This window comes from Tupaia chinensis, unplaced genomic scaffold (assembly GCF_000334495.1).
Source record: "Tupaia chinensis unplaced genomic scaffold, TupChi_1.0 Scaffold000685_1, whole genome shotgun sequence".
Classification (NCBI taxonomy): domain Eukaryota; kingdom Metazoa; phylum Chordata; class Mammalia; order Scandentia; family Tupaiidae; genus Tupaia; species Tupaia belangeri.
Genome location: NW_006160208.1, coordinates 2,149,191 through 2,161,071, shown reverse-complemented (window position 1 = coordinate 2,161,071; position 11,881 = coordinate 2,149,191). Strand labels below are relative to the sequence as shown.

Below are 11,881 nucleotides of genomic sequence, written 5' to 3'. Positions count from 1 at the left end.
CTGAACCGGATGTTTGACCGCGTAAGTCCCAGGTGGCAAAGTGGGTGGAACAGACCACTGGACTTTGAATCCAGGCCTCGGGTTTGGGCTCATCCATGTGCCATCTGTGTGACTGGGGACATTTCTCTTCATCTCACGGAACTTCAGTTTACCCATCAGTAAAACTGGAATAAGTTTACCTCACAGAGTCAGTGTAAGGATTGTGAGAGAAAACAAACACGTTTCATAAACTCTGAGGCACTATACAGGTAGAAGGTGGAAGGGCATTTTATTTTCACGATGAGCTCTTCTGGCTTCTGCTTTCTCTTCTATGAAACAGGCCTCTTCTCCCTTCCTGTCTGTCTCGTAAAGTTACTAATTGGGTCACATGAGAAGTATAGCTGTGAAATGGTTTTGCGAATTGTGACCCTTCCATGCACAGTAAAATATGACTTAGTCACACTGAGAAGAGCACTTAGCTAGGGTGGGGACAGAGGATGCCTGCACCTCATGGTGGCATTGTGGCGTGGCACCCATCTGAGGCAGGACTAGTATGTGGTACGAGCAGTCCATGATTAATGGGCAGTAGAGGGGACTTCGAAGAGTTTGTGGAAAATGGAATTCAAGTATGAGTTCATTTTAGTACAGAATATTTAGCAATCCTGGAACCAGCAGTTAGCGTAATGGCTATGTCGCTGGACTCCCATGTAGTCGACCGCGGTTCGTGTCCTGGACCCGGTGGCTTAAAACTCACGCCGGGCGCGTGTGCGTGCGTGCCCAAGATCCCGAGAGGAGAATGGAGGAGAAGGGATTGCGGCATGACCATCCCCCCTGGGGGGTGATTTCTCGCTTTCTGTCTCTATGTCTCTCTCTGTCTGTCTGGTGAGTGCACGCGCCCTACAGTGAAAATCTCTCCAAAAAAAAAAAAAAATTTAGCAATCCATACATACATATTTTTTTCATAATAAGCATTTTCTATGAACTTCTTGAGGACTTTCTCATATTCACACTCTCTCTTAAGGCAGGGCTTTTTTTTTTTTTTTTGGAGAGATTTTCGCTGTAGGGCGCGTGCACTCACCAGACAGACAGAGAGAGACAGAGAGATAGAAAGTGAGAAATCATCCCCTAGGGGGGATGGTCACGCTGCAATCCCTTCTCCCCCATTCTCTCGGGATCTTGGGCACGCACGCACACACGCCTGGCGTTGAGTTTTAAGCCACTAGGTCCAGGCCGCAAACCACGGTCGACTACCTGGGAGTCCAGCAACATAGCCATTATGCTGACTGCTGGTTCCCAGGCAGGGCTTCTTTAATCTCTGGGAACTTTTAAAAAAAGTTTTAGAAATATAGCGTAGTCATGGTAGTTTGTGCTACAAAGATGCTGTGCTTTAAATTTCTTAAACATAACCCAGCTGTGGTGGCTCACACTGCCTAATGCTGTGTTCCATAGGCCAGGACCATATGGGAGGCCCAGACTCAGTTCCTGGTCCAACTGAAATGCCTCTAACCCCAGCTACTTGGAGAGGCTTAAGGCAGGAAGATTGCAAGTTCTAGGCTGGTATGAGTAACCTACCAATATCCTGTCTAAAAAGAATTAGAACAGTTTTATTGAGATGGACAAAGGATATTAACCTGCTATTGGGTTGCTAACAGAAATACCTGAGACTAGGTAATTTATAAATAATAAAGGTTTATTTGACTCATGATTCTGGTGGCTGGAAAGTCCATGGGCATAGGGCCAGCATCAGGCTGGCCTCTGTTCCTACATAACAGCATGGCCCACAGAGGCAGAGTGGATAGTGGGTACATGCAGAGAGAAAAACCAGGGCAGCCATCTTTCTTTTAAACAACCCACTTTCATGGGAACTAACTCTTCATGAGAGTGAAGACTCACTGTGTCTAACAAGATAGCACTAATCCATTCATGAGTGTTGATGCCTTCATGACGAAAGCACCAGGCACTAGGCCTCACCTCTTAAAGGTCTCACCACTTCCCAACTTTAATTCTATTTTTCCATGAACTTTTTATATTTTTAGTGTTTTCTGCAATCGGGTGTGTGTGTTCATGGGAGAGAGAGAAAGAATTGAGAGATCACCCTCCTGAGGAATAGCCACACTGCAATCCCTTCTCTTCCATTTTCCTCTTAGGATTTTAGGCATGCACACACATGTGCCCAATGTGTTTTTCTTTTCATTTCCTTTTTAGGTTTTTGCCAGAGATACATGCACTCACTGGAGAGAGAAAGAGAGAGGAGGGAGGAGAGAGGGGAAGTGAGAAATCACACCCCCTGGTGGGGGTGGCCAAGCTGCAATCCCTTCTCCATTTTCTTCTTGTGATTTTGGGTATGCATGCACACGTGTCCAATGTGATTTTTGCCGGGTCTAGGACTCAAACTGTGGTCAGCCATATGGAAATTCAGTGCCTTAACCACCACGCCACCTGCTGCTCCTCCACACCCCCCTACCCCATGTGCTTTTCAAGCCACCAGATCCGAGACTTGAACCTCACATGTGGAATCCAGTGCCTTCCATGTGGAATCCAGTGCCTTCCTTACCACATCACCCATCGGCCCTCCATGAACTTTTTGAAGTACCATCATCATCCACATGTGGTATAATTCACCCAAAAAGTACAAGTCAAAGATTTTAGTCTCTCACAGAGTTCTATCACCATCACCAATGATTTTACATTTTCATCCCCTCAAAACACAAAAACCCTGTACTTACTCTTTACTATCATCCCCATCCTTCCTATTCCCTCCACCTCTAGGCAACCGCTGATCTAGTTTATAAATATGTAAATGTCTCTGTGCTGGGTTTCGTGTGAATGGAATCATGCAGTATATGTTCTTTGATTAGCATTTTTCAAAGTTCATTCATGTTGCACATAGCAATGTTTCGTTCCTTTAATGGCCAAAGGACATTCCACTGCGTAGATACGACACATTTGATTTGTCCATTACCTCATGGATGGGCATTTGAGTTGTTCCCAGCTCTTGACTCTTATGAATAATAGTGCTGTGAACATTTGTTCAAGACAGGTTTCTGTGTGGACAGGGTTTAATTTCATTTTAATTTCGCCTGGGTATCTATCCGAGGGTGAAATTGCTGGGTTATGTGATAACTCTGTACTTAACTGAGAGGAACTGCCAGGCCATCCTCCAGAATGGCCGCACCGTCTCGCATTGCCACCTTCTCCACATCCTCACCCGCTGTCCTAGTCGGGGTGAAACCTTATGTCTTGCCCCATTAGATTTTTGGACAAGCAAACACCACAGTGAAGCGATGGCTGTTGGACTTCGCCTCCAAGAGGAAAGAAGCTGAACTTCGCAGCGGCATCATCCGGAACAACAGCCTGTGGGACAAGCTGATCTTCCACAAAATCCAGGTAACAGACAGGCTCATGGGCACTTCTTCTCATGTGAACAAACGGGGGCTTTGACATTTCTATGAAGGCTTTTCTATTTGGAGAAAGATAAAGAATGATGTATATATTAACAAATTGGTTAACAGATTAATTCTGGCACATAGCTAAAAAGGAAGGACAAAGCCATTAGGTGAACCTCAGTCTCCAAGATCAATCTGAAGAATATTTTACCTACCTAGGGAGGGAAGGGTTCAGCATATTATAGTCTTTCTTTTTTTATTTTTTAAGAGTCATTTTATTGGGGACCAGCAGTTAGTGTAATGGCTATGTCGCTGGACTCCCACATAGTCGACCGTGGGTAGAGTCCCAGACCCGGTGGCTTAAACTTACACCGGGTGCGTGTGCGTGGGTGCCCAAGATCCCACGAGGAGAATGGAGGAGAAGATATTCTGGTGTGGCCATCCCCCCTGGGGGGGTGATTTCTCACTTTCTGTCTCTCTGTCTCTCTCTGTCTGGCGAGCGCACATGCCCTATAGCAAAAACCTCTCCAAAAAAAAAAAGTTATTTTATTCAATTGTATTTATTCATTCATTCATTTATTTTAATTTGACCAGAGAGACACAGAGAGAAAGGAAGAGGAAAGTGAGAAAGTAAGCCACCAGGTCCAGAACTCGAACCATGGTTGGCCATGTGGGAGTCCAGCACCTTAACCACCACACCACCTGCTAGTCCCCAGTACTATAGTTTTTCTAATTCTCTATTTTGTGTAGCTTTTCTGGAGCAACTATGTCTTTCCCGAGTTAATTTTTAAGCATAAGTTACAAAGAATGCCCAATAATACGTTCTCCCAAAATGCCAAAATTGTGGTAGTTGCCACAGATCCACTGTACTCTTGTTCTAAATTCCTACAATACGTGTGAGCAGAGGCGTTGGTGTACTCGTCTACCTGTCGAGAATGCATGGGTGGTCACAGGGAGAAGCAAGCTCAAGTCCCACGTTTCTGCCTTGAACACCCATGGCTTGTCTGCGTGTCGTCCGGAATGTGCATTCTGCGCAGTGTGCAGAGAAGCTAGTGGATTAGGGTGCAGGGGTCCCAGACAACCCTCCTGCCTGAGGAGGCTACTGACTTCCACTTCTGAACCCCTGCTTTCTCCCTCTCTCCCTTCCTCACAAGTCAAGCCTGGGCGGGAAAGTCCGGTTGATGATCACAGGAGCAGCACCCGTGTCTGCCACCGTGCTGACGTTCCTGAGAGCAGCCCTCGGCTGTCAGGTGAGGTGGGCTGTGTGTCGCCTGGTTACCCCCGGCTTTACCAAAAGCCATGTCTATTCCAGTTTCATGTCTTCTTTAAAAAAAAAAGAATTATTTATTTATTTAATTCAATTTGTTGTTATTATTTTTTAATTTGACCAGACAGAGATGGGGGGGGAGTGCGGGGGAGCAAGAAAGCAAGCACCAGGTCCGGGACTCGATCCACGGTCAACCATGTGGGAATCCAGCACCTTCCACCACCACACCGCCTGCCAGCCCCTCCATGTCTTTTTTTTTTTAATTGACACATAAAAATTGTACGTACTTATGGTGTATGACCTATCTTCATAGAAGTCTCCATTGTGGAATAGCTAGATCAAGTTAATTAACCTGTGGCTCACATTCTTCTTTTCTTAGTGATGAAAACACCTAAAATCCCCTTGGTTAGCAATCGTCAAACATGTAGTATGTCATTGTTATCTGTAGTCTCCCTATTCTAAATAGACCCCTTGAACCTCCCTCTTAATTGAAGGTCCTGTTGGTCCTTTGGCCAACATATTCCTAGTTCTTCCCTCCACCCCTACTTTGCACGTGTACCCCTTTTTTTGTATGGAAGATATGTTATTACTAGGTTGCTTGGAGAGATGAGCATATGTATTTTTTACCCAGGGGATATGTTTTTGTCCACCATTTGTGTAGTTTTCTCTAACGTGAGGCACAGCATACCCCTCTTGAATCAGGCATGCAGGTGTGAAAATGGGCCATAAGTGATAAACCTACGGCAAACCCGGGCACAGAACCCATTGACCAGGACACACAGGATAGTCGGTGACAGACAGGGCGCATGCGGGGTACACCCGTGAACTGACAAAGCAGGTGGTTAATGGCCTCTCCTGGGGTGCTCTCTCTCGCTTGTTCCTAAGTAATTAGGTCGATTTGAGCCTGGACAATGGCTGGCATACGGTGTTGGGGGTGGAAACGTCTGGGTGCCATCGTAAAGCATGTTGAACGATGGTGTTTGAAAAGGGTCTCACCGTAGCCCTTACTCAGGAGTCGGCGGAGCTTAGTTGCACACTTCCAGCAAAGGTGTGACTTCCCCCTCGTGGTAACGTTTCATCTCTTGGTGACCCAGTTCTATGAAGGCTATGGACAGACCGAGTGCACTGCCGGGTGCTGCCTCACTGTGCCTGGAGACTGGACGGCAGGTACGATCAGCGGGGAGGCCTTTGTGGAGTCTTACTGTTCAGATTGGTTATTGGAGTGATTGGAATTGGGTTAATCGTTGATGAGTTCATTACCCCACAGAAAGACATGCATGTCTCGTATAATTACATCTCAGGGCAAGGAGCTGTATACAATAGGGAGTGGGATGTTGCCCCTTGTGGCTGATTTTGATGGAATTGTGGGGATCTGACCATAAAGCTGGTGTCAGTTGAAGTTTGCTTGCATCCTAAAGGCAGCCTCTGAGAGGGGATGCCCTTTATTCCAGACCCAAACTGTGTGGCCCAACAGAGCATTCTAGTAATCAGGATCTCATTATTTCCAGATAGTTGTTTTTTTTTTGTTTGTTTGTTTGTTTGTTTTTTGTTTCTTGGTTTTTGGGGGTTTTTTGGGGGGTTTTTTTGGGGGGAGAGGTTTTTGCTGTAGGACACATGTGCTCACCAGAAAGACAGAGAGACAAGAAGCAAGAAATCACCTCCCGGGTTTATGGCCACACCACAATCCCTTCTCCTCCATTCTCCTTTTGGGATCTTGGGCACGCACACACCCCCAACGTGAGTTTAAGCCACCGGGTCTGGGATTTGAACCATGGTCGACTACATGGGAGTCCAACGACATAGCCATTACACCAACTGCTGGTCCCATATTTCCAGATAGTTTTAATCCACAAATAGTTATTAAATTTTTACCGTGTGCTGTGGTGTTGGGACTCCAGATAGGAATAAACTCCAGTCTCTTCTCAGAAGGGTAAAGGGGAAGGACAGACACAGAAAAGAATCCATTGAGCACCCGTCGTGGATAAGGACACTAGAGACTTGCTTAAACAGCATGTAAATCACGTGTAAGAATTTCCACAGCACTGAGCTGGGAGCCAGCGTTCCAGCCTGGGCCTGACTGCGAGACTTCTGTGTTTTCCGCTGTGCCACTTCGGTGGTAGACAAGATCCTATGCTATGCCGTGATAAGGAAACTTCCTTGGCTTCTTTATTGAATTATATTAATTCAATAGTTTAGTCACATAGATTCTAGCACCATGCTAGTACATTCGTTCTAGTGGGGTTGACAGCACCAGTGTATGAATCTTCTTCATGATGTTTTTAGTTTTTGTTAATGTATTTATTTCACATAACAGTGTCTTTCCATGCCTCAGTCCTCCCCCCAGCCTTCTAGCCAGCCAGAATCACAGGCATGCATAGACACGCCCAGCACGTTCGGGGTGAGCCAGGTTCTGTACCCGGGCCTCCCATATGGCTCCAGTGCTGGGTCGTGGCTCCCTACTGCAGATGCAACCATGGCTGAGCCTAATGGTTTAGCTTCCAACCCACGGTCTTTACCAGCCAGAGAATTTGGAATACTGATATCTAGAAGCTAAATTATTAAAGCCCAGGAGAAAATATTGGCAGTGCTCTTAAACATGTCTCATGTCTGCTGTTTTTGTTCTTGGAAGAGACAACCCGATTCTTTTTTTTTTTTTCTTTAATAAGAAAAATTTTTCGCTATAGGGCACGTGCATTCACCAGGGAGACAGAGAGATAGAAAACAAGAAATCACCTCCCAGGGGGGATGGCCACACAATCCCTTCTCCTCCATTCCACTCTCGGCATCTTGGGCATGCAAGCCCATGTGCCAGGTGTGGGGTTTTGTTTTTGTTTTTGTTTTGGGAAGTTTTTGCTGTAGGGCGCATGCGCTCTCCAGGGAGAAAGTGTGAAGTCGCCCTCCAAGGGGGATAGCCACACTGCAATCCCTTCTCCTTTATCCTTTTCTCAGGATTTTGGGCATGCACGCATATGTGTTCAGCGTGAGTTTAAGCCAGTGAGTCTGGGATTTGACGCACGGTTGGCTATCTGGGAGTCCAGTGATGTAAAACTATTATGCCATCTGGTAGTCCCCTGGCATGAAGTTTAAGCCTCTGAGTCTGAGACTCAAACAATAGTCAACTACATGGGAGTCCACCAACGACGTAACCGTTACAGCCTCTGCTGATCCGTTAATACAATCCAATTCTAACAAGAGAGTTAACCATGAAAATAAACATTGCCTTTTCTTCCTAAACTTAAATAGAAGACATACCCTTCCATTCTTAAGAAAGTAAAGGTGGCACTGATCAGGCCCAGGTGGTGTTTGAGGTTTGCTAAAGCTGCACGTTCTTGTGTAGAGTAGGGATGCTGAGACGTCTGTACTGTGTGCGGGAGGCTCGTGGGGGGCATTAATGGTAGCTCAGTGGAAAACAACACTCTGTCCCATGTGTTAACAATCTGGGTTTGCATCTGGAAGTCCTGACTATGCTGCCCATATGCCAGCCTGATAGCTAGGTGCAAAATTATTAAAACATAGGAGAAAATGTTGGCAATGCTCTTAAACATATCTAATGTCTACTGGTTTGTTCTTGGAAGACACAACCTAATTCTTTTTTTTTTTTAAAGAAAAATTTTTGCTATAGGGCACATGCACTCAACAGAGAGAGAGAAAAAATGAAAAATCACCACCAGGGAGAATGGCCTGGAGGGAGAGAAGGGCTTTAATTGCAGAAGCCAGAAATTTATACCAACTCTTCTTCTCATGGGGAGACTCACTTGTTATAAAAATAATTTGCCCTGAGGATATTAATAGTCCTCTTAGGAATGATCGTTTGCTTATTTAATATACAGGCCATGTGGGTGCGCCAATGCCTTGCAATTTTATAAAACTTGTTGATGTGGAAGAAATGAATTACATGGCTGCCAAGGGCGAGGGCGAGGTGAGTGAAGCCCCGGGAGTCATTTCCCTCCCGCCACTTCCTAGAGTAGCTGGCCATTATGACCGCAGCGCCCCTTCCCAGCACTGCTCAATAGTAGAGCCACTGGGCTTGCCTTTATTAGTGATGTAGGGGTCAGACAGGCTTCCTTCAAAGGTACATTTGTGTTTAATTCCTGAGGGGTGGGGAGGAAGGTCACCAATGCCTGCTTTCTTCTGTCAGACGTGGCAGGGAGTTAGACCCACGAATGAGCAAAGGCTCCAGTGGCCTCAGTCCTCGGGCGCATCTCCTGTCTGCTAATTGCCCCAGATACCTATTAGTGAGCCACTGGCTACTGGATGGAGAGCCTAATTACTTAGGAGTGATCTCATCCCCTGTGGGGCTTCCCAGCAGCTGTGAGCCAGAACCGAGGACCACCATTTCCCTGCAATTTGAGGCAGCTGAGGCCATTAAGGAAGGGAAGCAGGGGCTTTGGAGGTGCCTCCACGGTCCAGATGGGGCCCTGATAACTCCCTCTGGATCACGGAATTCTTTTTTTTTTTTTTGGAGTGGTTTTGCTATAGGGCGGGTGTGCTTGCCAGACAGAGAGAGAGAGAGAGACAGAAAGTGAGAAATCACCCCCCAAGGGACCACAGTCCCCTCTCCTCCATTCTCCTCTCAGGATCTTGGGCACACACGCACATGCGCCTAGTGTGAGTTTTAAGCCACCAGGTCTGGGACGCGAACCGCAGTCGACTACATGGGAGTCCAGCGACATAGCCATTACGCTAACTGCTGGTCCCTGGATCATGGAATTCTGACAACAGACTAGGACAGATAACACGTGCGTGCACACACACCTTCCCTGCAGGAGCCCTGGCAGATGCTGTCAGCAAGTTCTTTTTTCTCTTTAGGTGTGCGTGAAAGGGCCAAATGTCTTTCAGGGCTACTTGAAGGACCCAGCAAAAACAGCCGAAGCCCTGGATAAAGATGGCTGGTTACACACAGGGGACATTGGGAAGTGGCTACCAGTAAGTTGTCACCTCCCTGTTCACAAACACCGATCTTCTGTGGGGAAGAAAATGTCCCTTCTGCTCTAAGCTGCCCTCGGGCCGCAGTCCCTGGTTTTCTCTCCCTGTCTGCCAAGTCATGTAACCGCTCCACTCCCAACTCTGTTTGTGCAGGATTTTCACTGGGGTTTTAGCAAATATTTCATGCCTCACACCAATTCTGGTTGTTGCTTGTTTGTAATCCAAAGAGACCACGGCTTTTTATAGTCTCAGGGCCAGGCACTGCTGGGGTGTGGGGAAATCATGGTAGACTGCAAGGATGTAAGATGGGCAGGAATGTGGAAATCTGTGTGTTCTTAGGTTTTTCCTCTTATTAGAAATGGGACATTTCATAGATTAGAGCAACTCCTAGGACGCTTTTCTCAGAACCTCTGACTGTAGAGAAATCCCAGGGTCCAAGGGTGAGCGACTTGTATAAGAAGCCCTACCAAGCCTACCCATAGATTTGACCAGTTTAGTCTGCTGTGGATTTTTCTAAGTTGTGAATGCACTGAATTATGAGCCAGCCCATGGTGGGGTGGTTCAGGCGGATGGGTCCCACATAGCTGACTGCCTGGTTGAGTCTCAGACCAACCTGGCTCTAATACTCTGCAATTTTTATTGATTAGAAAAAAAAATTCCCTCAAATTAATTTAATCTCATGATACCCAAGTATGTTAGAAGTAAATTAAGTACCACTTTTCAGGTTCAAGAGGGAATAAATATCAATTCTAATTCTAAATCTGGCTCTAATGATCATAATCCATCATCTCTCTGGGCCTCTGTTTGCTCCCTTTAAAAATGGAGAACTGGTGTGGACTGAGAGAACTCCAGAAACTTCCCAACATACAACTTTCAGAGACATGAAAACGGCCCCAGGTGGGGCAGGTGAGAAGCAGGGTTGAGGCAGGCCACTGGTGCGGGGCCATCCTGCCCAGGGCTGCTAGCTGGCGTTCTCACAGTTATTATGTGAGGCTGTCACCTTTCCCTGCCCACAGGCCCGCAGCACCATGCTCTGAAACGGTGACTAAGGAATCGGAAAGTCTGCCCTCATGTAGTGACGATTTCTTGAGCCCTGACTCTGAGCAGAGCTCCATGGGAGGAGAAGTCTGGGACCTTGCTCTCAAGACACTTGGCGAGCCAGATATATCATTCTTAACTCGTGAAGGAAACAAAACAAGTGTGTTAATGTCGCGGAAGTGAGCGAAGCACTGCCAGCCAATGAGTGGTCCCTGGTGCCAGGGGGCGCTGCAGAGGAGCGTGGGCTCTGGAGCCCCTTCTCACCTCTGTACCTGGCTGGACGGTCTTGGGCTAATTACTTCATCTCTCTAAGCTTCGGCCTCCCCCTCTGTAAAATGGGATGATGCCCGACTTCTGTGAGATGTCGTTAGGATTAAACGACAGTGCATTTCAGGTCTCTCGTAATGAGTTGTGATTGATCCTGGGTGGGAACCAGCCCTGGGCTCATTCAGATCCACATCTGACCCCCTCTGACCAACAGAACGGCACCTTGAAGATCATCGACAGGAAGAAACACATATTTAAGCTGGCGCAAGGAGAATACATAGCACCTGAAAAGATTGAAAATATCTACGTACGAAGTGAACCCGTGGCTCAGGTGTTTGTCCACGGAGAAAGCTTGCAGGTACGTGCCGAGAACGCCCTTGCACAGCATGGCCAGCGCCTGGTACCCCAGCAGCGTTAGTGCCGTGGAACGTTCGGGACCACGGTCGGTTGACTTTCATGTCCGAACGCTAGAGTATCATCCATGCAGTGTTGTGTTTGCTGCTTGGCAACTTTTCCCCAGGAAAGTTTTTCTCTTCATTTCCTTATTTTTCCTCTACCTAAAAGGGGCTGGTATAGGGAAGTTGGATGAAGATACTGGGGAAAAGTAATAATAGGTTTCTAATTTAATTATGAGGAAATATGTTCATAGATAGGCTATTTAATTTTTTTTAATTTCAAACATATTAAGCCCAACTAATTTATAATATGCTTCCTAAATCATTTTTGAGCAAATCGTGGTTGTGAACCAAGAATATTCAAACATAACAACCAAAAATCAATAGTGCAGTGAAATTATTTGTCAAAATATTTGACAGGTGGTAGCAAGAGAAGAAGGGGACCTGGTTTCCTTAATTTTTTGACACATTATTGTAGAGGGATATTTTCTTATAAGCAAATGCATCTATTTTTCTTTAAGATTATACCTATTTTTTCCTTTGACCTAAAATCTTATCATACTTTTAAATTAATTTTAATTTATAATAATTTATAATCATTATAATTTATAATTTAATTATTA

The 11,881-nt window shown here is 46.1% G+C and overlaps 1 protein-coding gene across 4 annotated transcripts in view; it reads left to right on the top strand.

The window, feature by feature from the left end:
- The window catches only part of ACSL1 (acyl-CoA synthetase long chain family member 1), a 79,335-nt gene that overhangs the window by 61,976 nt on the left and 5,478 nt on the right, over positions 1–11,881 (top strand). For all 4 annotated transcript variants that reach the window (XM_027776607.1, XM_027776606.1, XM_014592372.2 and 1 more), the window contains 7 exons: positions 1–21; positions 3,232–3,366; positions 4,520–4,615; positions 5,727–5,799; positions 8,463–8,551; positions 9,442–9,558; positions 11,078–11,221. In XM_027776607.1, coding sequence (XP_027632408.1) covers positions 1–21; positions 3,232–3,366; positions 4,520–4,615; positions 5,727–5,799; positions 8,463–8,551; positions 9,442–9,558; positions 11,078–11,221 — 675 coding nt within the window. The remainder of the gene's footprint in view (positions 22–3,231; positions 3,367–4,519; positions 4,616–5,726; positions 5,800–8,462; positions 8,552–9,441; positions 9,559–11,077; positions 11,222–11,881) is intronic.